This window comes from Mustelus asterias, chromosome 6 (assembly GCF_964213995.1).
Source record: "Mustelus asterias chromosome 6, sMusAst1.hap1.1, whole genome shotgun sequence".
NCBI lineage: Eukaryota > Metazoa > Chordata > Chondrichthyes > Carcharhiniformes > Triakidae > Mustelus > Mustelus asterias.
Window position 1 is genome coordinate 95,416,070 of NC_135806.1, and position 25,081 is coordinate 95,441,150.

The 25,081-nt window shown below is 43.4% G+C and overlaps 1 protein-coding gene across 6 annotated transcripts in view; it reads right to left on the reverse strand.

The window, feature by feature from the left end:
• Nucleotides 1-408: 408 nt before the first annotated feature.
• Nucleotides 409-25,081, reverse strand: part of slf1 (SMC5/6 complex localization factor 1) — a 69,422-nt gene continuing 44,749 nt past the window's right edge. For 3 of the 6 annotated variants that reach the window (XM_078214779.1, XM_078214780.1, XM_078214782.1), the window contains one exon: nucleotides 409-1,443. In XM_078214779.1, the coding sequence (XP_078070905.1) occupies nucleotides 965-1,443 (479 nt within the window). In that variant the 3' untranslated portion in view covers nucleotides 409-964. Of the gene's footprint in view, nucleotides 1,444-12,324; nucleotides 14,246-16,532; nucleotides 17,858-25,081 lie in introns of those variants that run through there. The other 3 variants (XM_078214781.1, XM_078214785.1, XM_078214783.1) reach the window with 3 other exon arrangements.

Consider the following 25,081-nt stretch of genomic DNA (forward strand, 5'->3'; position numbering starts at 1 on the left):
TCTTAGCCAAATAGATTTTGTCCTTGATCCCTGTGGGACATCCTCTCTCTGCAGCATTCAATGCTCCCCTTAAATCAATATTGCCATCCCTCCCCCTTTCCTAAACCACCTGGTTTCCATGAATATTTAACACCCAGGCTTGCCCTTCTTTGAGCCAGTTTTGTTATAACCACATATTTCCACGTGTGGAAGCTGTGCCTGTAACTCACCAATCTTATTTTAAACTACACTCCATGCATTTACATACAAGCACAGTAACCCTAATTTAGAGATCACCTACTTACTATTTCCTCTCAGTCTCCTCCTATTTAATATGGAACTATCGCCTTCTTGAGCACTGCCTAGTATTCTAATTTGACGCATCCTATCATTCTTTCGACTTCCAAACAATGGAACCCATTCCCCAGTGAATTTAGAAACAAAATCTTCAAGTTTATTAGTCTCAAAAACTGTTTTCAGATTCCATCTTTTGTACTTACAGATGCAAAAGTTAGTATTTGAACAGAGCAATTTAATCAAAATATATATGAAGTTACAACTGTGCAAAAAGACGCAGTAAAATAATTTAGACCTCATTGCATGCACAAAATGTAAAACATGACAAATTTGAGTATGTCCATGTAATCAAATTCAAAAGAAAATGTCAGTTAAGAACAAGGTCAATGGTATGTTTGCTTTTACAAAAAGCATATTTTACAAAATATAGACACCAATAACAATCATATAATACATTCTGTACAGCTTTGTTGTGGTGAATAATTAGCAAGAACAGAATCTCAAGATTATCCTGAAAATAATTATTCTGCAAATTATACCGAAAACAGGAATTGCAATTGCAAACAATTTCAATTTTCTCCTATGGGTAAACACTTCAATGATAGTTTCAATTTGCATTTATGGTAGTTCTGAGCAGCATTTTCACTTCAGAACAAGATGAGCAATTTATTGTTGCCATTTGGAGTGATTAAGAATTAATAAGCACTGATTCCACGTGCAGGAGGACCAACTGTGTATGCGCTCCAAGTATCAGAGACCTACTTCTCAGATTATCAAACACTTGCTGGATATACTTTGGAAGTTCCTTGTATGCTTTTAAATCTTCAGCATACTGCACCATCAGCTGGTCAGGAAAGGAATTTACCAGGTTCTCAAACCTATTTTTATCTAAAACCTGAATAGTTAAAGATGAGTCATTCACAACATGACAGATCAAGGGCAAATTATGATTTTCAATATAGTTCTTAAGAAGCATAGACCAAAGATAAGCACTGGGCTCAATTTCAGTAGGATTGATGTCTTTGTTCAAATTTCCAAATTGCCCCTCAGTAATCTCCTCCGATTGGACTTCAGCAACGGCACAAAGATCTTCCTTTACCTTTGGACGATCAATGTAATCTAGGGGTGTTTTTCCTAGGTAGTCTTGATGTTGTAACAAAGCAGCTCCTGTAGGAACAATGACATATATTAATACTAATGACATTTGCACATGAGTGACTAAAACAGCTGTTCTCTTTTCACCTTGGGGCTCATCTATAACCACTTTAGGCAGTAACTAATGCTGACACAATTAACTTATACTCTGACTGCCTAGGGAAGTGTGCTGCTTTAAAACCAATTCTATCTGCAGTAAATATCTATGTGAATCATCCACAATAAAGTACCATTAATATTTAGAATACAAGATATTTTAAATTACAAAATCTCAATATAAAATAAAGATTAATGCATTAATGGGGGGGAAGACTTGCATTTATTTTGGACTTTTCATGACCACTGGACTTGGCTTTACAGCTAATGAGGCATTTTTGAAGTATTGTATGTGTAAACTATGGCCACCATTTCAGTTATATCAATCTTACTGCTACTATTCTGAAAATGTCCTACAAAACTATGAAAGGTAATGAAAGTTTGCCACAAGAAGCCTCAAATTGTTGCTACCTCAGTTGAGGTTCTAATTTCCTGCAAGCTAAATCTACATCTCAAAGCTTAAAAATGGATTACAATCTGCCATTCATATGAACTAGGAGCAGGAGTAGGCCACTTCCACCACTCAATAAGATCATGGCTGTCCTCAACTCCACATTCCCAGCTATCCTCCAATAACCTGTGCTTCTCCGGAATCTACCTACTTCTGCCTTAAAAATATTCAAAGACTCTGCTTCCACCACTTTTAAAATGACCCTCAGAGAAAACATTCTTTCCACAACCACCCTTTCAAGACTCCTCAGGGTCTTCTTTCAATCAATTTACCTCTTACCTTGTAAACTCCAGTGGATACAAGCACAGCCTGTCCAACCTTTCCTCATAAGACAACCTGCCCATTCCAGGTATTAGTCTAGTAAATCATCTCTAAATAGACCAATACTGTCCACAGTATTCAAGATGTGGTCTCACCAGCATCCTATATAACGGTCTTTCTATATTTATATTCAATTCCCTCGCAAACAACAATAGCATTCTCTTACTTTTCTAATTAGTTATTGTACCTGTATACTAGCCTTTTGAGATTCATGCAGTAGGACACCCAGATCCACTCCCCCCCCCAGAGTCTCTCTGCAATCACTTACCATTTAGATCGTATGTTTCTTTTATTCTTCCTGCTAAAATGGGCATTTTTCCATTTTCCCACATTATACTCCATTTGCCGGATCTTTGCCCATTCACTTAATCTATCTATATCCATTTGTAGCATCGTTATGTCTTTTTCAAGGATATCAGTTAGCTTAACGGTTGGTTTGAGATGTAGAGTGATGCCAATAGTGCGAATTCAATTCCCATACTGGCTAAGGCTACTCTCAAAGGCCCGCCTTCTCAACCTTTCCCATTGCCTGTGTGGTGACCCTCAGGTTAAAAAAACCACCAGTCAGCTCTCCCCCTCAAAAGGGGAGAACAGCCTATGGTCACCTGGGATGGCAACGTTGTCTTTCCCACAACTTACTTTCCTACCTATCTTTTTGTCACCAGCAAATTTAGCAACCATTCCTTTGGTCCCTTGAATCTAGTTATAATGTACAAGTTTAAAATAAAAAATATTGAACAAAGTGAAAGTGAAACTACATAAATAATGCAGGTCTGGTTTGAGAACTGTATCTATGAGCAGGATGAGCCAGCGACACTTAAGTTATACCAATTGTGTGTGTGCCCTCAAATTAGAACAAACCAATGTATACTCAAGAGTCTGGGTGACATCAAAAAGGAAAATAATCCGTCAGTTACATTTCAAGCACGTGATGACATTCTATCAACTGCCAAATTCGAAAACAGTCCTGTGAGATCTTTAGTTTAAAAATTAACTTCACATCAGTTGCAGTATATTGAAATTTTTAGCAAAGGCATGATTACCTTCATATGGTGGAGCCCAAGCCAACAAATTGCATTGACACCAGCTTGGTTTCTGTTATGCTGCATAGTTTGTGCATCTGCAAAGCCAAAATTGCTTTGCAGTGATGCAAAACTCAGTATGAATAACCTGCAAATTCGGCTAAGATGAAAGTGAAATTTACAAGGTTGGAACTCAAGTCCAGAAAAATTCAAGAGAAGTCCAGGAACAAAATTAAGTCCAGACACGTGAAACCCAGCGTCCAATGCTTCACACAGTCCAAGGCTACTATGTAATTTAATAAATTTAGTGATCAATCTTTGTGGAATTTTCCACATCAGTCATATGAATCTTAAAGCAAAGCAACATCAAATGCTTGTTTCCTGCAACATAGATATATTAGCCCCTGAAAAAAAACTCAGTGAAACAGGCATATTTATGCAAGTGTAAAAACTATTCGATTCCATAAATTTCTAATATTTTATTTTGTATGCACAATACACTTGCTTTTTTGCATTCATGCGAAGTGATTTGTCCTGACTCAGTGGCAGTTTATTGACAAATGGAGTGGCCAATGAAGAGAGCATCATTCATGGTATTCATAATTTATAGTGCAAACTATATACAGAATCCAAATTTCTTTTAAAAATAATTTCTGAAATCTTAATTTAAATCTAACAGGCATTAAAGTTGTTTTCTAGTTAGCAATTTAATTTCTTGAGTTCAATTATTATTTCTGGAAATCCGTACCTGTCCTAAGTCTAACCTTAATCTTCAAACCTGGTTGCTATTTTGTTTACATAATCTATACATTCTCAAAAGGGAGGAGTTGGTTGTGTAGTGTCTCTATGTCTGGACAGCCTCAAGAATGAGTTTTTGACAGTAAGTGTACCCAATAACTTAATCTCAGTTTCCAGAGAAGTGACAGCTTGCACAACATACAATGAAGCAATCCAACCATGGAATAAGTTTTAAAAAAAATTGAATCACAGGATGAGGTCGTCACTGGCTCTGCCAGCATTTAACATTGCTCATCCCTAATTGCCCTTGAACTGAGTGGCATTTAAGGGTTAACTGCGTTGCTGTGGGTCTGGAATCACATGTTGGCCAGAGTAGATAAGGATATCAGATTTCCTTCCCTAAAAAGGATATTAGTGAACCAGATGACAATCAACAATGGTTTCATAGTCATCCTTTTAATTTCAGATTTTTACTGAATTCAAATCTCATCATTTGCCATGATGGGATTCGAACCTGGGTCCCCAGAGTCACTAGGTTTAGTCCAGTTACAATAACACTGCCATCCTGGCAAATGGCCTTTTACTTTTGATAATAATCTATAATAAGATTATTTGCCATAAAGCGAGACCAGTGGCAAACTTAATTGAATCTCCTTTTCAAAATCCTGCCCTCTTTCTCAGTATCTCGTTTATCCTCTGTAACTTTATTCTTAGTTTAGGCCAGCAAAACTCAAAGACCACAGGAATTCATGAAACATTGCTTTACAAAGCAATCTCTCATTAAATAACAAGAGGCTTGCCCCTTCAAATTAGGGCATCACCTCGTCAAAAGGTATGGGGAAATCTTCTGTCCTGAAGCAATGCTGTCCATTTGCTTGGTTATTTGCATAAAAATACATTATTGCTCATTATTAATTTCTTCAGCATTCTGATTGTTGAAATTGACTGACAGTACTGAGCACCCTTCTTGAACATCCCAGTGTCCAATCCTCCTCAGTGTTTCACAAAATATTCTCCATTGTAGTCAAATACTGATTATCCAACATGCCACATTTAACCTGGAAATGCTCCAGGAAAATAAAATGCAAATGTCTTAGTTTTAATCCAGCTAGCATAAAATCAGATCACAACCAACAGTGCCACACTGGCTGCCTTAGCGTGAAATCAATGGAATGCCTTGGGAGGACAGGGGAGCAGGGGCTCACAAAGAGGGAGAATGAAGAGTAGAGAGAAGATTCCATGAGGTTGAAAACAAAGCTTTTATCCTTTGTTAGGATTTTTGAAAGGATGTAAAAATGCTTGTCATTTAAAAAAAAAGTATTATGAAGTCACACAATTGAATTAGAAATAATAGCAGTGCACTCCTCCATTACTATTTTTAACAACTTATTTAAAATCCTAAAGAAAGAGAATAAAGAATTTAGCAAAACTTTGTTGCTATTTCTATCATAGAGAAACAAGCAGCTTGAAATGTACAAGCCCATAGTGCAACTGCATTAAAAACTGAGCAAACAGATCTAGTCCTTGTCATGGTATTGTCAATAATCAGAATGTAAAAGATGCAGATAATACTATTTGCACTCTGTATAATTGCCAGCAGAACTTGATGAATACAAACACCAGTTGATCCCATCCCATGAGGCAACAAAAACAACCACTGCCTATTTTTTTTAAATGGTCTGGAAAATACACATCTGTCACCATTTCCCATTGAGAAGCAGGACTTGATAAGATATTGGCATTCATGATGGGGACCAATTGGAATGAGGCTAGGTACTGGCTTAATATGTCAGTTGGCTTGCTTTACAGATAAATAAAACACCTGCGGGATTATAGAACTTCTTTTATGACTAAAGGATAAATGCATAATACTATGAATGGATGGTTGAGCAAAGGAATTCAGATGATCAGCTTGATGCAATATACCAAATCCAAAACAGCCAACAGGGGGCAGGAGAGGACCTTAGATTGAAGAACTGTTTAAAATCAAATTTTTACAGCATTATCACCATAGCTGGAGGTTTTAATAAAGGCAAGTGTTACTAGGTCAGGGAGACATCAAGGGAACTGCACACAGAGGTGAAGGGGCTTACTACAGTGCATTTTCCTAGAGGGGAAATAAACACCATAATATGCCAATGTATCTTCAAGCATCATATGGCAACTGTATTTTACAGATGGATCGGTTTGAAGCTTTCTACCCGCAAGCTCAGTGTGAGGTGTTGCTGGGAGTATAATGCAGGGCTGGTATCGCACTCTTACAGATACGAAGATCAAACCTCTCTGTGTAGTTGAACTATATGTGAAACAAATCTAGAGAAATTCCTTAACCAATATAGATTACAGAAAAATCTTAATTACACATTGCAATGATTTAATGGTGTACATGACAAATGTTGGAACAGAATTTCTGTATTTAATGGAAGTTGCAATTGATTTGACTTTTCCTTCTTAGTAACATTTTTTTCTACAATGCAAGTCTTCTGAAATCTCACTTGAACCACACTGAGCTTAGTGAAGTTTGTTCTGTAGCATGTCACATGCTTACTGTATTTCCCACTCGTGTTGAGTTGCATCAAGTACAAAAAAAATTAGGCTATTGCAAATGTCCAGCATTTGCTTTCAGAAAATTGCTCACAGTCATATAATTTCACTCAACTTCCCATGATTACCATAGCAGCAGCTTCTCTCTGCAGAGTCATTGAGTTGGAGACACAACAGTGATCTAGTCTCCAGTTCAGACAACCACTGCACTAGACCAAACTGTTGGGAAATGTTGGAATGCAACTTTTCTTATTCTCCAATTTCTTTATTTCCTCTAAGAACAAATGCCTTGCAGTTCCAGTCAACCGGACCAGCTCGTTCTTGCCCCATTGACGTCAGCTCTCCACCAGTTAATTAATTTCTCCCTTACTCAGACTTCACCTATTAACTTACTGTTCTCTATACTAGTGCTATCTCTCTCGCACAGTATTTCTCTCTAATATTCTCTCTTGGTTCCTACACCCCAGCAGAGCTAATTTAAAGCCCTCCCAACAGTACAAGCAAATGGCTTGCAAGGAATTGAGTCCCAGCTCTATTCAGCCAATCTGTCTGACTTGTTTAGGTGCCATCTTCCCCAGAGCCTGTCCCAGTGCCCCAGGAAGCTAAAGGTCACCCCACCCTTCCTACTCTCTTGCACCATCTTTCCAGCCATACATTATCTGCCTTATCATCATATTTCTGAATTCTCATAGAATCATAGAAACCTTACAGTGCAGAAAGAGGCCATTTGGCCCATCAAGTCTGCACCGCCCACAATCCCACTCAGGCCCCACCCCAATATCCCCATATATTTTACCCGCTAATCCCTCTAATCTACACATTTCAGGACACTAAGGAGCAATTTTAGCATGGCCAATCAACCTAACCCGCACATCTTTGGACTGTGGGAGGAAACCGGAGCACCCGGAGGAAACCCATGCAGACACGAGGAGAATGTGCAAACTCCACACAGGCAGTGAACCAAGCCAGGAATCGAACCCAGATCCCTGGAGCTGTGAAGCAGCAGTGCTAACCACTGTGCTACCGTGCAGTCTCTTGCATGCGGTACTGGGGATAATTGGGAGATTACTACTTAACATAGAACATAGAACAGTACAGCACAGAACAGGCCCTTCGGCCCACGATGTTGTGCCGAGCTTTATCTGAAACCAAGATCAAGCTATCCCACTCCCTATCATCCTGGTGTGCTCCATGTGCCTATCCAATAACCGCTTAAATGTTTCTAAAGTGTCTGACTCCACTATCACTGCAGGCAGTCCATTCCACACCCCAACCACTCTCTGCGTAAAGAACCTACCTCTGATATCCGTCCTGTATCTCCCACCACGAACCCTATAGTTATGCCCCCTTGTAATAGCTCCATCCACCCGAGGAAATAGTCTTTGAACGTTCACTCTATCTATCCCCTTCATCATTTTATACACCTCTATTAAGTCTCCCCTCAGCCTCCTCCGCTCCAGAGAGAACAGCCCTAGCTCCCTCAACCTTTCCTCATATGACCTACCCTCCAAACCAGGCAGCATCCTGGTAAATCTCCTCTGCACTCTTTCCAGCGCTTCCACATCCTTCTTATAGTGAGGTGACCAGAACTGCACACAATATTCCAAATGTGGTCTCACCAAGGTCCTGTACAGTTGCAGCATAACCCCACGGCTCTTAAACTCCAACCCCCTGTTAATAAAAGCTAACACACTATAGGCCTTCTTCACAGCCCTATCCACTTGACTGGCAACCTTTAGAGATCTGTGGATATGGACCCCAAGATCTCTCTGTTCCTCCACAGTCTTCAGAACCCTACCTTTGACCCTGTAATCCACATTTAAATTAGTCCTACCAAAATGAATCACCTCACATTTATCAGGGTTAAACTCCATTTGCCATTTTTCAGCCCAGCTTTGCATCCTATCTATGTCTCTTTGCAGCCTACAACAGCCCTCCACCTCATCCACTACTCCACCAATCTTGGTGTCATCAGCAAATTTACTGATCCACCCTTCAGCCCCCTCCTCTAAGTCATTAATAAAAATCACAAAGAGCAGAGGACCAAGCACTGATCCCTGCGGCACACCGCTAGCAACCTGCCTCCAATCCGAAAATTTTCCATCGACCACCACCCTCTGTCTTCGGTCAGACAGCCAGTTACCTATCCAATCGGCCAACTTTCCCTCTATCCCACACCTCCTCACTTTCATCATAAGCCGACCATGGGGGACCTTATCAAACGCCTTACTAAAATCCATGTATATGACATCAACTGCTCTACCTTCATCAACACACTTAGTTACCTCCTCAAAAAATTCTATCAAATTTGTGAGGCACGACTTGCCCTTCACGAATCCGTGCTGACTATCTCGGATTAATCCGCATCTTTCTAAATGGTCGTAAATCCCATCCCTAAGGACCCTTTCCATCAATTTACCAACCACCGAAGTAAGACTAACCGGTCTATAATTACCAGGGTCATTTCTATTCCCTTTCTTAAACAGAGGAACAACATTCGCCATTCTCCAGTCCTCTGGCACCATCCCCGTGGACAGCGAGGACCCAAAGATCAACGCCAAAGGCTCTGCAATCTCATCCCTTGCCTCCCACAGAATCCTAGGATACATTTCATCAGGCCCAGGGGACTTATCGACCTTCAGTTTATTCAAAACTGCCAAGACATCCTCCCTCCGAACATCTATTTCCTCCAGCCTATTAGCCTGTAACACCTTCTCTTCCTCAAAAACATGGCCCCTCTCCTTGGTGAACACTGAAGAAAAGTATTCATTCATCACCTCGCCTATCTCTACTGATTCCATACACAAGTTCCCACCACTGTCCTTGACCGGCCCTAACCTCACCCTGGTCATTCTTTTATTCCTCACATAAGAGTAAAAAGCCTTGGGGTTTTCCTTGATCCGACCCGCCAAGGACTTCTCATGTCCCCTCCTAGCTCTCCTAAGCCCCTTTTTCAGCTAATTCCTTGCTAACTTGTAACCCTCAATCGAGCCATCTGAACCTTGTTTCCTCATCCCTACATAAGCTTCCCTCTTCCTTTTCACAAGACATTCCACCTCTTTTGTGAACCATGGTTCCCTCACTCGGCCATTTCATCCCTGCCTGACAGGAACATACCTATCAAGGACATCCAGTATTTGTTCCTTGAAAAAGTTCCACTTTTCATTAGTTCCTTTCTCTGACAGTTTCTGTTCCCAACTTATGCCCCCTAATTCTTGCCTAATCGCATCATAATTACCCCTCCCCCAATTGTAAACCTTGCCCTGCCGTACGGCCCTATCCCTCTCCATTGCAATAACAAAAGACACCGAATTGTGGTCACTATCTCCAAATTGCTCTCCCACAACCAAATCTAACACTTGGCCCGGTTCATTTCCCAGTACCAAATCCTTATGAGGTCCTGCTTGCTAATTTTCTACCTAGCTACCCAAATTCTGATTGTGGGACCACAGCTCCCTTCCTATCCAAGTTATTGGTGCTAGTGTGGACCACAACCTCTGGCTTTTCATCCTCCCCCAGAATAATGTGACATCCTTAACCTTTGCACTAGAGAACCAACATATCATCCTGGAGTCATGTCTACAGTCACAGAAATACTTGCCAATTCTGCTAACTAATGAATCCCCTATCACTATTGCTCTTCCCTTCTTCTTCTTCTCCTTCTGCACAGCAAGACGCCACAAACTTGGCTTGGACTGCACTCTTAAGGAAAGTGTTTGCACCAGTTTCCAAAACGGAAAATTGATGTGTGCGTGGGACTCAGGACTCTTGCACCATCTGCCTGGTTCTCCTGGACTGACTAGCAGTCAGTTATCCCCTTTCTGCCTCTAGGACCTTAAGCTGTGGTGTGACCACCTCCCTGAAGGTGCTATTCATCTAGCCCTTAGTCTTGTGAATGAACCACATTGATTCCAGCTGCTGCTTGAGCTTTGAAACCTAGAACTTAAGTTTCTGCAGTTGGCAGTACTTTTTGCACACATGAACACCTAGGATTTAAGAACATAAGAAATAGGAGCAGGAGTAGGCCATCTAGCCCCTCGAGCCTCTCCCGCCATTCAATAAGATCATGGCTGATCTGACGTGGATCAGTACCACTTACCCGCCTGATCCCCATAACCCTTAATTCCCTTACCGATCAGGAATCCATCCATCCGCGCTTTAAACATATTCAGCGAGGTAGCCTCCACCACCTCAGTGGGCAGAGAATTCCAGAGATTCACCACCCTCTGGGAGAAGAAGTTCCCCCTCAACTCTGTCTTAAACCGACCCCCCTTCATTTTGAGGCTGTGTCCTCTAGTTTTAACTTCCTTACTAAGTGGAAAGAATCTCTCCGCCTCCACCCTATCCAGCCCCCGCATTATCTTATAAGTCTCCATAAGATCCCCCCTCATCCTTCTAAACTCCGAGTACAAACCCAATCTCCTCAGCCTCTCCTCATAATCCAAACCCCTCATCTCCGGTATCAACCTGGTGAACCTTCTCTGCACTCCCTCCAATGCCAATATATCCTTCCTCATATAAGGGGACCAATACTGCACACAGTATTCCAGCTGCGGCCTCACCAATGCCCTGTACAGGTGCATCAAGACATCCCTGCTTTTATATTCTATCCCCCTCGCGATATCAGACCTTGCCTCAAAAGTGGAGATGTTTGCTTGCAAGATTATAGGTCTTCACTACAGGAGCATGGCCACAATTTTGCTTGAAACAACCATCAGCTAAAAACTTCCACTGTTTATAGTAACCAAGAGAGAATTCATCAGGCCTCCAACATTTGAACCCTCAACTTAAGGGCTGTGTAAATAATCTTCTCACTCTGTTAGTAATCTAAGTTTTAAATTTATTCTTTCACAAGCTGTGGGCTGCGCTAAGCCAGCAATTTTTCCTATCCCTGATTGTCCTCAAGAGGGTGATGGTAAACCACTGCAGGCCATGTGGTGTAGTTACACCTTTAGAAATGATCATGCGTGCGAGTGCCTGTATCTCACATTTACATTTCGGGTATCGAGGATAAAAACCTTTATCCCTTCTTGACTTAGACTTACAAGAAAGCTGTCTGTGCCTGCTCTTTACACTAAGAGGAGTTAAAACATTTTTGTGTTGCGGGTCAGCCATGAGATGAGAAAAGGGGAAGTTATCCTACGTTTCTCCCTATCCCCAATACTACAATAACAAGGGGTTCTTAAACATTCAACATTTTGAAACTGAAATGTTCAACAGTTCTGTCAAAAGGTTAAATGGCACATGTTAATACACTAAATAGTCTTAACAGGCTTGCAATTTTGCTTTGATTGTCAAACTCCAACATGCACTAAATTCTTAATTCCATTAGAGATGGTACAGCAGTTAATTGCATTTGGGCCCCTATTGCAAAGGCACTGGGGTACAGGAATAAAATTTTACAAGGCTTTGGTAAGATCACATCTGGAACGTGTGTCTCTATATTTAGAGGAAGGATATACATGCAGTGGAGGCCGTTTACAAAATTGATACCTGGCATGAGGGGGTTGTTCCGTGATGAGAGGCTACTTGATAGATAGATGCTGAGAGGGCTTTTCCACTATCTGTGGTGGCTGTCATGGCAGATGGCAGCAGAAAGTTTCATGAGATGTATTTCCAAATGATGAGGGAAGCACAATTGAGGCATGTTAGAAGACTTTCAATGATAATGGAGGGGATCAGGAGAGTGAAGTAATGAAGCACATTAATGCAAGACCAATTGCGAATAATGGCACTGAAGTTTATTTATCAGTGTCAAAGGAGACTTACATTAACACTGCAATAAAGTTACTGTGAAAATACCCTAGTCATCACATTCCGGCACCTGATCGGCTACACTGTGGGAGAATTTAGCATGGCCAAGGACCTAACCAGCACGTTTTTCGGACCGTGGGAGGAAACCCACGCAGACACAGGGAGAACGTGCAGACTCCGCACAGACAGTGACCCAAGCCGGGAATCGAACCTGACCTGGCGCAGTGAGGGGATAGTACTAACCATTGTGCCATCGTGCTGTCAATCGATCTTCTTGCATTAATGCCTTGTTCCTAGCGTGCAGAGTAATAAGGAGGCCAGGGTCAATTGAACAAGTGGTCAAGCTGCAGGTGTGTATTAAAAGCAGAGCTCAAAATTTTGGCGCTGACAGGTTTACAGATGAGAAGTCTCAGACCCCCTCAAATAATGTCAATTCCTCACTATACGAGTCTTAGAGCACAGAAACAGGCTCTTTGGCCCACCATGTCTATATTGACCATCAAACACCAATCTATACAAATCACAAATACTAGCACTTGGGTTCATAGCCTACTATGCTGTGGCAATTTAAATGCTCATCCAGATGCTTCTTAAGTGTATCTGCCTCCACCATCCTTCAGACAGCACGTTCCATATTTCCACCACCCTCTGGGTGAACAAAAAATGTTCCTTTTAGAAATCCTCTTCACACCACTTACTCCTCAGCCTAAACCTATGCTCTCTGGTCTTACACACATCTGCCATGGGGAAAAGATTCTTACGAGACCTCGTGTGTATTTCAAACAGTGCAGGATCCTGGCACCTCTGTGAAAGCAGTGCATCCAAGTCTGGCCAAAGTAACCGCAGTCAGTCACATAAAGAGGTGGTAGGGTGGGGAGGAGCACATTGAAATGTACCCTGTGCTACCCAGGATCTCTTGTGGTGAATAGGTGCCGACCCTGGAAATAAGCCCATGAACCTACAGTCACTCAGTAGTCATCAATACATATAGGACCTTTGGATGCTCATGCTAACTCATGTCTTTTTCTTATTGATGCTGCAGAGACACCTTCAGGAACATGGAAGAGGAATTTATTGTTGCCTATATAATCTCTTACAGGTAGGAGAGAAAGTTTGCAACAGCAGTGCCAGGCTTACCAAAAGGAGGAGCTTCACTACCATGAACAAGGGGCAGCAGGGCCCTCTCCTAATGCACAGGATTAGGCTCACAGAAATATTGTGCGCAGGTGGCTCTCAAGATAGAGCTTGTACAGAATGTATTTTCTGCAGATGAGCGAGTGCAAGTGACCAATGCCACTGCATGTCCAGGGCTCTGGTGGCTCACATCTGCCACATTCTACAGGAGTTGATGCCATGGGGACTGAGAGGACATCCATTGCCAGTGGCTCAAAGTTACTATTGCTCTGAACTTCTACACGAGTGGCTCTTCCTATGGATCCGCTGGATGTTCCTACCCATCTCATTTCAATCCAGGTCAGTACTTGCTCACTATTGTTTTGATCCTCTGAAGGATGAAGACGACTTAGGGGCATGTGCCCTTGCAGAGATTAGGTGTTATCTGGAGGAGGGTGTCCTGGCATCAGAAGGTGCTGCCTCTCCAAATGATTCTTCAGCATCCCAGTTGCCATGGCAGGCTATTAAAGGCAAGAGCTTTTCTACAATCCTCAAGCTCCTCAAGAAGATCCAGCTCCAGCATCAGCACAATGCATTCTTTCTAGCCTCAATAGTGATAGGTCACATTTGGGCCAAGGCAGATGAAGACATTCCACAGGTGTTAATCCATTTCGAGATCACTCAATGTCACCCTCTTCTCAATCACATTAACATACAGCACTTAGTTCAGGATGCTGGCCCGTGTTCAGCCTCACCTTTTATGGATGTTGATTACCTGAGGATGGCAAAGTTCACACACTTGTCTGTCAAACATTAAAATGCCTCCTTCTTTAACACAGACAGTCTGCCCTCATGCCAGCCCTGGCAAGCTCTAAAATGCTAAAGACATCACAAAGACCTTAAGGTCATGCTTTGTTGATAACAAAAAAGACACCCATAAGCCTCACTACATCCTTGCTCCCATCTCATTAGAAAATGCCGAAGGGAGTAAAAGCTACCAAATGTGTTTCTAAAGCATCTTCAAAGACTCCACTGACCACCAGACATTACCATTTGGATTCATCGTTACTGTCCTCAGCAGGTGTTTAGGTGAGGGGACACAATGCAGAACTTAGACCACAGCGCTGTATCCCTACATTGCAATGAGGTCCTGTGGCTGCAATCCAGATGCAATTTGATTGAAAATCCCCCCACTTTTTGGGACATAGGCATCACAGCATTTATTATCCATCCCTAATTGCCCCCGGGAAGGTGGTGGTGAGCTGCCTTCTTGAAACGCTGCAGTCCATATGCTGTGGGTTGACGCACAATGCCATTAGGGAGAGAATTCCAAGATTTTGACCCTGTGACTGCAAAGGAGCGGTGATATGTTTCCAAGTCAGGATAGTGAGCAGTTTGGAGGGGAACTTGCTAGTGGTGGTGTTCCCATGTATTTGCTGCCCATGTCCTTCCAGATGGAAGTGGTCATGGGTTTGGAAGGTGCTGTCTAAGGATCTTTGGTGAATTTCTGCAGTGCATCTTGTAGATAGTATACATTGCTGCCACTGTGCATTGATAGAACATAGAACATAGAAAGCCACAGCACAAACAGGCCCTTCGGCCCACAAGTTGCGCTGATCATATCCCTACCTCTAGGCCTATCTATAGCCCTCAATCCCATTAAATCCCATGTACTCATCCAGAAGTCTCTTAAAAGACCCCAACGAGTTTGCCTCCACCACCACCGACGTCAGCCGATTCCACTCACCCACCACCCTCTGAGTGAAAAACTTACCCCTGACATCTCCTCTGTACCTACCCCCCAGCACCTTAAACCTGTGTCCTCTCGTAGCAACCATTTCAGCCCTTGGAAATAGCCTCTGAGAGTCTACCCTATCCAGACCTCTCAACATCTTGTAAACCTCTATCAGGTCACCTCTCATCCTTCGTCTCTCCAGGGAGAAGAGACCTGATGGTGGAGGGAGTGGATGTATTGCCAATCAAATGAGCTGCTTTGTCCTGGATGGTGTCAAGCTAGAGTTTTGTGTGGAGCTGCATCCATCCATTCAAGTGGGGAGCATTCCATCATCCTCCTGACTTGTGCCTTGTAGATGGTAGACAAGCTTTAGGGAATCAGGAAGTGAGTTATTCGCCACAGTATTCCTCACCTCTGACCTGCTCTTGTAGCCTGTGTTTATGTGGTGAGTACAGTTGCATTTCTGGTCAATGGTAACCCCAAGAACGCTGACAGTGGGGAAATTCAATGATAGTGACATGTATATGGAGTTCCAGGGTATATGACCATTTTTCATGCATTAACTCATCTCTCTAGTTTGCAGGTTTGAGCACCAGGGCAATAATTGTGGTGGAAAGGTGCTCACACTTATTAATGAGCTGAACAGACGTGCACTTGGTGAGTCAGCAACATGCAAGCCAGACAAGAGATTAAGTATGGGCTCAGCTATTGAAAATCCTGCCACATGACAGAGCATATATGGAGCTCCAGGATATACGTCCCTTCTCCATCATTAACATATCTCTCTTGAACAATACACCTTCACTAACTGCTGCTCCTCATCCCCATGGGTGTCCTGGCTGACTCTTTGAGAAGAAGGGCAGCTGGACTCAGATTGTGTAGGCTTGTTACCCTGTCCTCTCGCGTAGCTATTGATGGATGCCACCAATGCCTCCACCGATGAAGTGCAGTTCCTGGTGCAATGCAAGACCTATGCCCTGGACCAAGGTTTCCATAGCAGCCTCAGTGCGATGGCATGCTACGCTATTATCTCAAACTAAACGTGCACCGACTCCATCATCCATTGAAATTGGAGGAATGCAACTGACAACTCTTCCTGATGTTCTCGTGATTGTTACTGCAACCGATTTATGCCAAGAGTCCAAACATGTTGCTGTTTGTAATATATATATATATATATATATATATATAAATGATTTGGAGGAAGATGTAACTGGATTGGTTAGTAAGTTTGCGGATGACACAAAGGTTGGTGGATTTGCAGATAGCGATGAGGACCATCAGAGGATACAGCAGGATATAGATCAGTTGGAGACTTGGGCGGAGAGATGGCAGATGGAGTTTAATCCGGACAAGTGCGAGGTAATGCATTTTGGAAGGTCTAATACAGATAGGAAATATACAGTAAATGGCAGAACCCTTAAGAGTATTGATAGGCAAAGGGATCTGGGTGTACAGGGACACAGGTCACTGAAAGTGGCAATGCAGGTGGAGAAGGTAGTCAAGAAGGCATACGGCATGCTTGCCTTCATCGGCCAGGGTGTTGAGTTTAAAAATTGGCAAGTCATGTTGCAGCTTTATAGAACCTTAGTTAGGCCGCACTTGGAATATAGTGTTCAATTCTGGTCGCCATACTACCAGAAGAATGTGGAGGCTTTGGATAGAGTACAGAAAAGATTTACCAGGATGTTGGTATGGAGGGAATTAGCTATAACGAGAGGTTGGAGAAACTTGATTTGTTCTCACTGGAGCGACGGAGGTTGAGGGGCGACCTGATAGAAGTCTACAAGATTATGAGAGGCACGGACAGAGTGGATAGTCAGAAGCTTTTTCCCCCAAGGTGGAAGAGTCAATTACTAGGGGGCATAGGTTTAAGGTGCGAGGGGCAAGGTTTAAAGGAGATGTACGAGGCAGATTTTTTTTTTTTTTACACAGAGTAGTGGGTGCCTGGAATTCGTTGCCGGGGGAGGTAGTGGAAGCGGATACGGTAGTGACTTTTAAGGGGTGTCTTGACAAGTACATGAATGGGATGGGAATAGAAGGATATGGTCCCCGGAAGGGTAGGGGGTTTTAGTCAAGTCGGGCAGCATGGTCGGTGCAGGCTTGGAGGGCCTAAGGGCCTGTTCCTGTGCTGTAATTTTCTTTGTTCTATGTGCGGCTTAGGTGGATTGGCCATATTAAATTGCCCATTAGTGTCGGGGGATTTGCAGGATAAATACATAGGGTTATGGGGATAGGATCTGGGTGAGATTGTCTTCGGTGCAGGTTCAATGGGCCGAATGGCTTTCTTCTGCGCTGTAGGCATTCTACGATTGAATGCAGCTGACAACCCTTCCTGATGTTCTCTGGATTGTCACTGCAGCTTCCAGCAACTGACTTATGACAAGAGTTAGGCGGCTCATCATTTGACTCAGACTCAGCAAAATCCTGGTCCCCAGCAATCCTTAGAGTGTGTTGAATGTCCTTGCCACAGATTGCTTTAAACCAGAATCTATGCTGTGCTCGCCAGATTGTGATCCCAAGGTTGCTCAAGCACTAGTGTCTCACAGCCCTAGTGGAAGGTGTTGTGATTGCCAGACCAATCCTCTAGTCCCTCATCAGAGGTGTCCTCGCTGCTGGAGATGAGGGCCTGGCATAAGTTTCCATAAGTGCCTGTGAAATAAAAGTAGGGATAATTAGTGCATGGCCAGCAACTGAAAGACATGACAATGCACCCAATCTGGTTGTCCAAGGATTGAGCTGGTGGAGATCCTCACCTGGTTGGGCACTGCCAACATCACCAGTGCCACAGGCATGGTCCTGGTGCTCTCCAGACAATGCGATGGCATAATCCTCATCAGGAATGAGGGCCTTAACTTTGGCTACTCCACCCCCAGTCTGGGGTGCCTCCCTATTATATGAGAGTATATCCTAGACAAAAAGAGTGTGAGCAAGGTGCATGCCAAGGCAGGTGATAAATATGCTCATCTTGTATGGTAATGAGTGGAGCGGTACACAGGATGAGGACATAAGCAGTTGAAGATGTGAAGATGTCTGTCAGAGAGTTAGTGATAATGTTCGTTGAGCTGACGGTCGGTATGTGATCCCTTCGGAGTATCATCCTGTGAATACCTGATGGACTGGTAAGTGAGAGTTGTCCATAATGAGCTGGTTGATTTACCCTGGCGGAATGAACATAGAACATAGAACATTACAGCACAGAACAGGCCCTTCGGCCCACGATGTTGTGCCGACCTTCATCTGAAACCAAGATCAAGCTATCCCACTCCCTACCATCCTGGTGTGCTCCATGTGCCTATCCAATAACCGCTTAAATGTTCCTAAAGTGTCTGACTCCACCATCACTGCAGGCAGTCCATTCCACACCCCAACCACTCTCTGCGTGAAGAACCTACCTCTGATATCCTTCCTATATCTCCCACCATGAACCCTATAGTTATGCCCCCTTGTAATAGCTCCATCCACCCGAGGAAATAGTCTTTGAACGTTCACTCGATCTATCCCCTTCATCATTTTATAAACCTCTATTAAGTCTCCCCTCAATCTCCTCCGCTCCAGAGAGAACAGCCCCAGCTCCCTCAACCTTTCCTCATAAGACCGACACTCCAACCCAGGCAGCATCCTGGTAAATCTCCTCTGCACTCTTTCCAGCGCTTCCACATCCTTCTTATAGTGAGGTGACCAGAACTGCACGCAATATTCCAAATGCGGTCTCACCAAGGTCCTGTACAGTTGCAGCATAACCCCACGGCTCTTAAACTCCAACCCCCTGTTAATAAAAGCTAACACACTATATGCCTTCTTCACAGCTCTATCCACTTGAGTGGCAACCTTTAGAGATCTGTGGATATGGACCCCAAGATCTCTCTGTTCCTCCACAGTCTTCAGAACCCTACCTTTGACCCTGTAATCCACATTTAAATTAGTCCTACCAAAATGAATCACCTCACATTTATCAGGGTTAAACTCCGTTTGCCATTTTTCAGCCCAGCTTTGCATCCTATCTATGTCTCTTTGCAGCCTACAACAGCCCTCCACCTCATCCACTACTCCACCAATCTTGGTGTCATCAGCAAATTTACTGATCCACCCTTCAGCCCCCTCCTCTAAGTCATTAATAAAAATCACAAAGAGCAGAGGACCAAGCACCGATCCCTGCGGCACTCCGCTAGCAACCTGCCTCCAGTCCGAAAATTTTCCATCCACCACCACCCTCTGTCTTCGATCAGATAGCCAGTTACCTATCCAATCGGCCAACTTTCCCTCTATCCCACACCTCCTCACTTTCATCATAAGCCGACCATGGGGTAACTTATCAAACGCCTTACTAAAATCCATGTATATGACATCAACCGCCCTACCTTCATCAACACACCTAGTTACCTCCTCAAAAAATTCTATCAAATTTGTGAGGCACGATTTGCCCTTCACAAATCCGTGCTGACTATCCCGGATTAATCCGCATCTTTCTAAATGGTCGTAAATCCCATCCCTAAGGACCTTTTCCATCAATTTACCAACCACCGAAGTCAGACTAACCGGTCTATAATTACCAGGGTCATTTCTATTCCCTTTCTTAAACAGAGGAACAACATTCGCCATTCTCCAGTCCTCCGGCACCATCCCCGTGGACAGCGAGGACCCAAAGATCAAAGCCAAAGGCTCTGCAATCTCATCCCTCGCCTCCCAAAGAATCCTAGGATACATTTCATCAGGCCCAGGGGACTTATCGACCTTCAGTTTATTCAAAACTGCCAATACATCCTCCCTCCGAACATCTATTTCCTCCAGCCTATTAGCCTGTAACACCTTCTCTTCCTCAAAAACATGGCCCCTCTCCTTGGTGAACACTGAAGAAAAGTATTCATTCATCACCTCGCCTATCTCTACTGATTCCATACACAAGTTCCCACCACTGTCCTTGACCGGCCCTAACCTCACCCTGGTCATTCTTTTATTCCTCACATAAGAGTAAAAAGCCTTGGGGTTTTCCTTGATCCGACCCGCCAAGGACTTCTCATGTCCCCTCCTAGCTCTCCTCAGCCCCTTTTTCAGCTCATTCCTTGCTAACTTGTAACCCTCAATCGAGCCATCTGAACCTTGTTTCCTCATCCCTACATAAGCTTCCCTCTTCCTTTTCACAAGACATTCCACCTCTTTTGTGAACCACGGTTCCCTCACTCGGCCATTTCCTCCCTGCCTGACAGGGACATACCTATCAAGGACACCCAGTATTTGTTCCTTGAAAAAGTTCCACTTTTCATCAGTGCCTTTCCCTGACAGTTTCTGTTCCCATCTTATGCCCCCTAATTCTTGCCTAATCGCATCATAATTACCTCTCCCCCAATTGTAAACCTTGCCATGCCGTACGGCCCTATCCCTCTCCATTGCAATAACAAAAGACACCGAATTGTGGTCACTATCTCCAAAGTTCTCTCCCACAACCAAATCTAACACTTGGCCCGGTTCATTTCCCAGTACCAAATCCAATGTGGCCTCACCCCTTGTCGGCCTATCCACATATTGTGTCAGGAAACCCTCCTGCACACACTGCACAAAAAGTGCCCCATCCAAACTATTCGACCTACAAAGGTTCCAATCAATATTTGGAAAGTTAAAGTCCCCCATGACAACTACCCTGTGACCCCCACACGTATCCATAATCTGCTTAGCAATTTCTTCCTCCACATCTCTATTACTATTTGGGGGCCTATAGTAAACTCCTAGCAACGTGACCGCTCCTTTCCTGTTTCTAACTGCAGCCCATATTACCTCAGTGTGCATATCCCCCTCAAAGTGCTTTTCCGCAGCCGTTAAACTATCCTTGATTAACAATGCTACTCCTCCACCTCTTTTACCAGCTTCCCTACACTTAGTGAAACATCTATACCCCGGAACGTCCAACAACCATTCCTGTCCTTGTTCTACCCACGTCTCCGTAATGGCCACAACATCGTAGTCCCAAGTAGCAATCCACGCCCCAAGTTCATCCACCTTGTTCCGGATGCTCCTTGCATTGAAGTAGACACACTTCAACCCATCTTCCTGTCTACCGGTACCCACCCTTGACCTTGATACCTTCCCCAATATCTCACCACCCTCAACACTGACTTCCGGACTACAACTCCTTTTCCCACTCCCCTGACAAATTAGTTTAAATCCCCCTGAAGAGCCGTAGCAAATTTCCCTCCGAGGATATTGGTGCCCCTCTGGTTCAGGTGCACCCCGTCCTGTTTGTAGAGGTCCCACCTTCCCCAGAACGTGTTCCAATTATCCACGTATCTGAAACCCTCCCTCCTGCACCATCCCTGCAACCACATGTTTAAGTGCACTCTCTCCCTGTTCCTCAACTCGCTATCACGTGGCACCGGTAGCGTACCAGAGATGACCACATGTTTTGTCTTTGCTCTCAGCTTCCAGCCCAGCTCCCGAAATTCCTGTTTTAAGTCCCCGTCCCTTCTCCTACCTATGTCGTTGGTACCAATGTGTACCACGACTTGTGACTGTTTCCCCTCCCCCTTAAGAATCCGGAAAACACGGTCCGAGACGTCACGGACCCTGGCATCCGCTAGGCAACAAACCATCCTCGAGTCTCTTTTGCTGCCACAGAACCTCCTATCTATCCCTCTAACTAACGAGTCCCCAATAACTATTGCCCTCCCGCTCTCCTCCTTACCCTCCTGAGCCACAGGGACGGACTCAGTGCCGGAGATCCTCTCACTGTGGCTCACCACTGGTATGTCGTCCCCCTCAACCGTATCCAAAGCGGAATACTTATTGCTAAGGGGAACGACCACAGGGGATCCCTGCACCGACTGCTTCTTCCCAGCCCCTCTCACCGTCACCCATCTATTTTCATTCCTCGGAGTAACTGTATCCCTGAAGCTTCTGTCTATGGCCATCTCTGCATCCCTAATGATCCTAAGTTCCTCCAACTCCAGCTCCAGTTCCCTTACACGGTTTTGGAGGAGCTGCAGATGGATGCACTTCTCACAGGTATAATCAGCAGGGACACTGTCGTCGTCCCTCACCTCGAACATAGTGCAAGAGGAACATTGCACTGCCTTCACACCCATCCTCTCTAGATACCCTGCCAGTACCAGGTAGAAACAGCAAAAAATGAATTAACTCACCCCTGCTCGCCCAAGCCCTGTGAGCCAAAGCCCTACTGCTTTCACTCTGCCTCCTGCTCACTCTGCTGCCCGCTAACGACGCTGCCCGCTCAAAAGTGCGGCCTACTTTTAAACCCTCTAAAAACCTTCCCAGACTCCTGCTGGGCCCACTTCCTGTTTTAAAAAAAAACCTCCGATTTTTTTACACAAATTTAACTTAAAATAAATAAATAAATGTAGTGAAGAAACCAACTGCCTTCTCCTCAGCCTGGTCCTGTGGAACAATGAATGGATCTGGTCATTTATCCTCTTTCTGCACTGGGTGGAGGACTCCTTCTGAATGGTGTTAGTGCTGACTGCCATTGCCAAGCTGGAGTGATGGCATTGGTGGACCTCCTCCAGCCATGATGGTGGTAGACGACATCCCCACAGGCCTCAAAGGCATCTAGCAAGTAATGCAATGAAGTGTTACTTAATTTTGGAGCAGCAGGCTTCTTCCCTTTGGGACCCATTTCTTCCACAGAGCAGTCCTTGGCTGCAGGCAATGAGAAGGCCATGCATGGGTGAGAATTAAATATGGCGCTCGAAATGAAGATGCGCAGTGGTCATGGTAGAGTGGGTGAATCAGAGGCATCCCGCCCGCGATCCAAAATGTTTTCTGCTTCTCCATAATTAATGAGGCTCGAAGTGGGCAATATAGTGTGAAAATTTGCTACTACGCCCAGTGGGAAAAATGCCGCTTCTCCCTCCTGCCACTGCACAACAGATATAGGAGTAGGTGGGAAAGTGAAGTTGAAGTCTAAGATCATCCATGATCATACTGAAATGGCAGTGCAGGCTTGATGGGACATGGTCTACTCCTGCTCCTATTGTGTTCCTGACAGATCCGCTTTAAAACAGTTTTTTTAAAATTAAATCCTCATGACAATATTATAAATATAATACAAATAAGGGAAGTTGGGAAAAAAAAATCTGCAACACTGAAATTGAGGGTGGGTTTTTTTTTCATGAGGGGGACAGGTACCAAAAACTATTTATTATATCAGCTGGCACGACAGTCATGTTTTTCTAAAGTTAGAAGTATAAAATATTTTAAATCCAAAATAATTAAATAATTTTTTTTCAAAAGTTCTTCTGAGATTGGCTACTTTACATTCTAGATACGAAACAACTTTGGTCTGGCAATCCCATTCATTTAGTAAGTGAGTTTTAGCGAAATATGAAACCAGTATGCTGATAGTACAAGATGAAATAAAAGGTCGGAAGGAAACTTATGTGGGGCATGAACTTATTTTGCCAAGTGACCTGTTTCTGTGCTATAAATTCAACATACTCTGAAAGGGGTAGGTCCAAGCATATTTTTGGGGGGAAGCTTATGGATGGATTTTTGCAATGGGTCAGTTCAAAGATTTTTGTGTAAATGGTCTTGTATGTTTGCTGTGCTACAGACATTATTTGCACTATACCTTCAGCAGCTGAAAACATTCAAAGTTGAATAATTTTAGTGTAATTATTTTTCTCCTTAACAGTTTTTTATTGATGGCAATTCACTTTTAGGATTGCCATCTGCCAATTCTTCACTGGGGAGCTGGTTAGCTTAGTAGGCCAGAGTGGATCAGATTACTATCAAACAGCAAGGTCTTCAATCTATGTTCCAGCTGAGGTACAAACAGAGCCTGCTTCTTTGCTCTACCCACAGTGAAGAAAATCACAGCACTTTGTCATGGTCCAGCAAACAGTCACCAAGGACTTAGCCGCTTTTGGGCACAGAACTCAGAAGAATTATTATATTTATTTTGGCATTGCGAGTGAAATGCTATTTCAACCAAATGTGACAGAATTTTCATATGTAACACATTCAAGTGGTAATGGACTCACTATAGGCATGTCTTTAATCATGTAGATCAAAATTAACCCTTGTTACTGTTTTATACTTTAGAACAGCTAGTACAGTAATTTGCACTTTGTTACTCTTCAAATGTGGCATTATCTGCTCCGGTATCCCAAATGGCTAACCTATTAATCCATACTCAAAAGATTGAAATTTTTCACTGTTTAAAACTGATTGGTCTGTCACTTTAGTAAACTATGCTAGGTGACCTAGATCAATGTCAAGTGAAATCAAAATGAGAAGAAATATGATGCCCTATAACATCTTTCAAAAAATTGGTAAAAATAATAAAATTGTTCATGGAACAGCTCAATTATGTGTTGGTGGTAAATGAGCAATAATTTCTGGATAAAAACAGAAAATGCTGGAAAAGCAAAGCTAGTCTGGCAGCATCTGAGGGGAACAGAGTTAACATGGAGTCTGTATGGCTCTTCAGAGCTCAATAATTACAATGATCTATTTAACAGTCCGCTTTAGAAGCATTTAAATTGTGGAGTTCATGGTTAAAACTGGCTTCTTGAAAATTAATTAGATATTTAGAACAAGGGAAGAAATAAATGAAATCGAAGAAGTGAGCAAGCATGCAGATAAATTTTGTCCTCAGCCCCTTACTATACTCCTTATACACCTATGACTGCGTGGCCAATTCTGCTCCAACTCCATTTTCAAGTTTGCTGATAACACCACTGCTGTGGGTCAGATGTCAAACAACGATGAGATGGTGTACAGGAAAGAGAGAGAACCTAGTGAAATGGTGTGATGACAATCTCTCCCTTCATATCAGTAAAATGAAGGAGCTAGTCATCGACTTCAGGAAACATAGTGGAGGACATGCCCCTGTCTACATCAAGTGGGAAGAAGTGGAGATGGTCG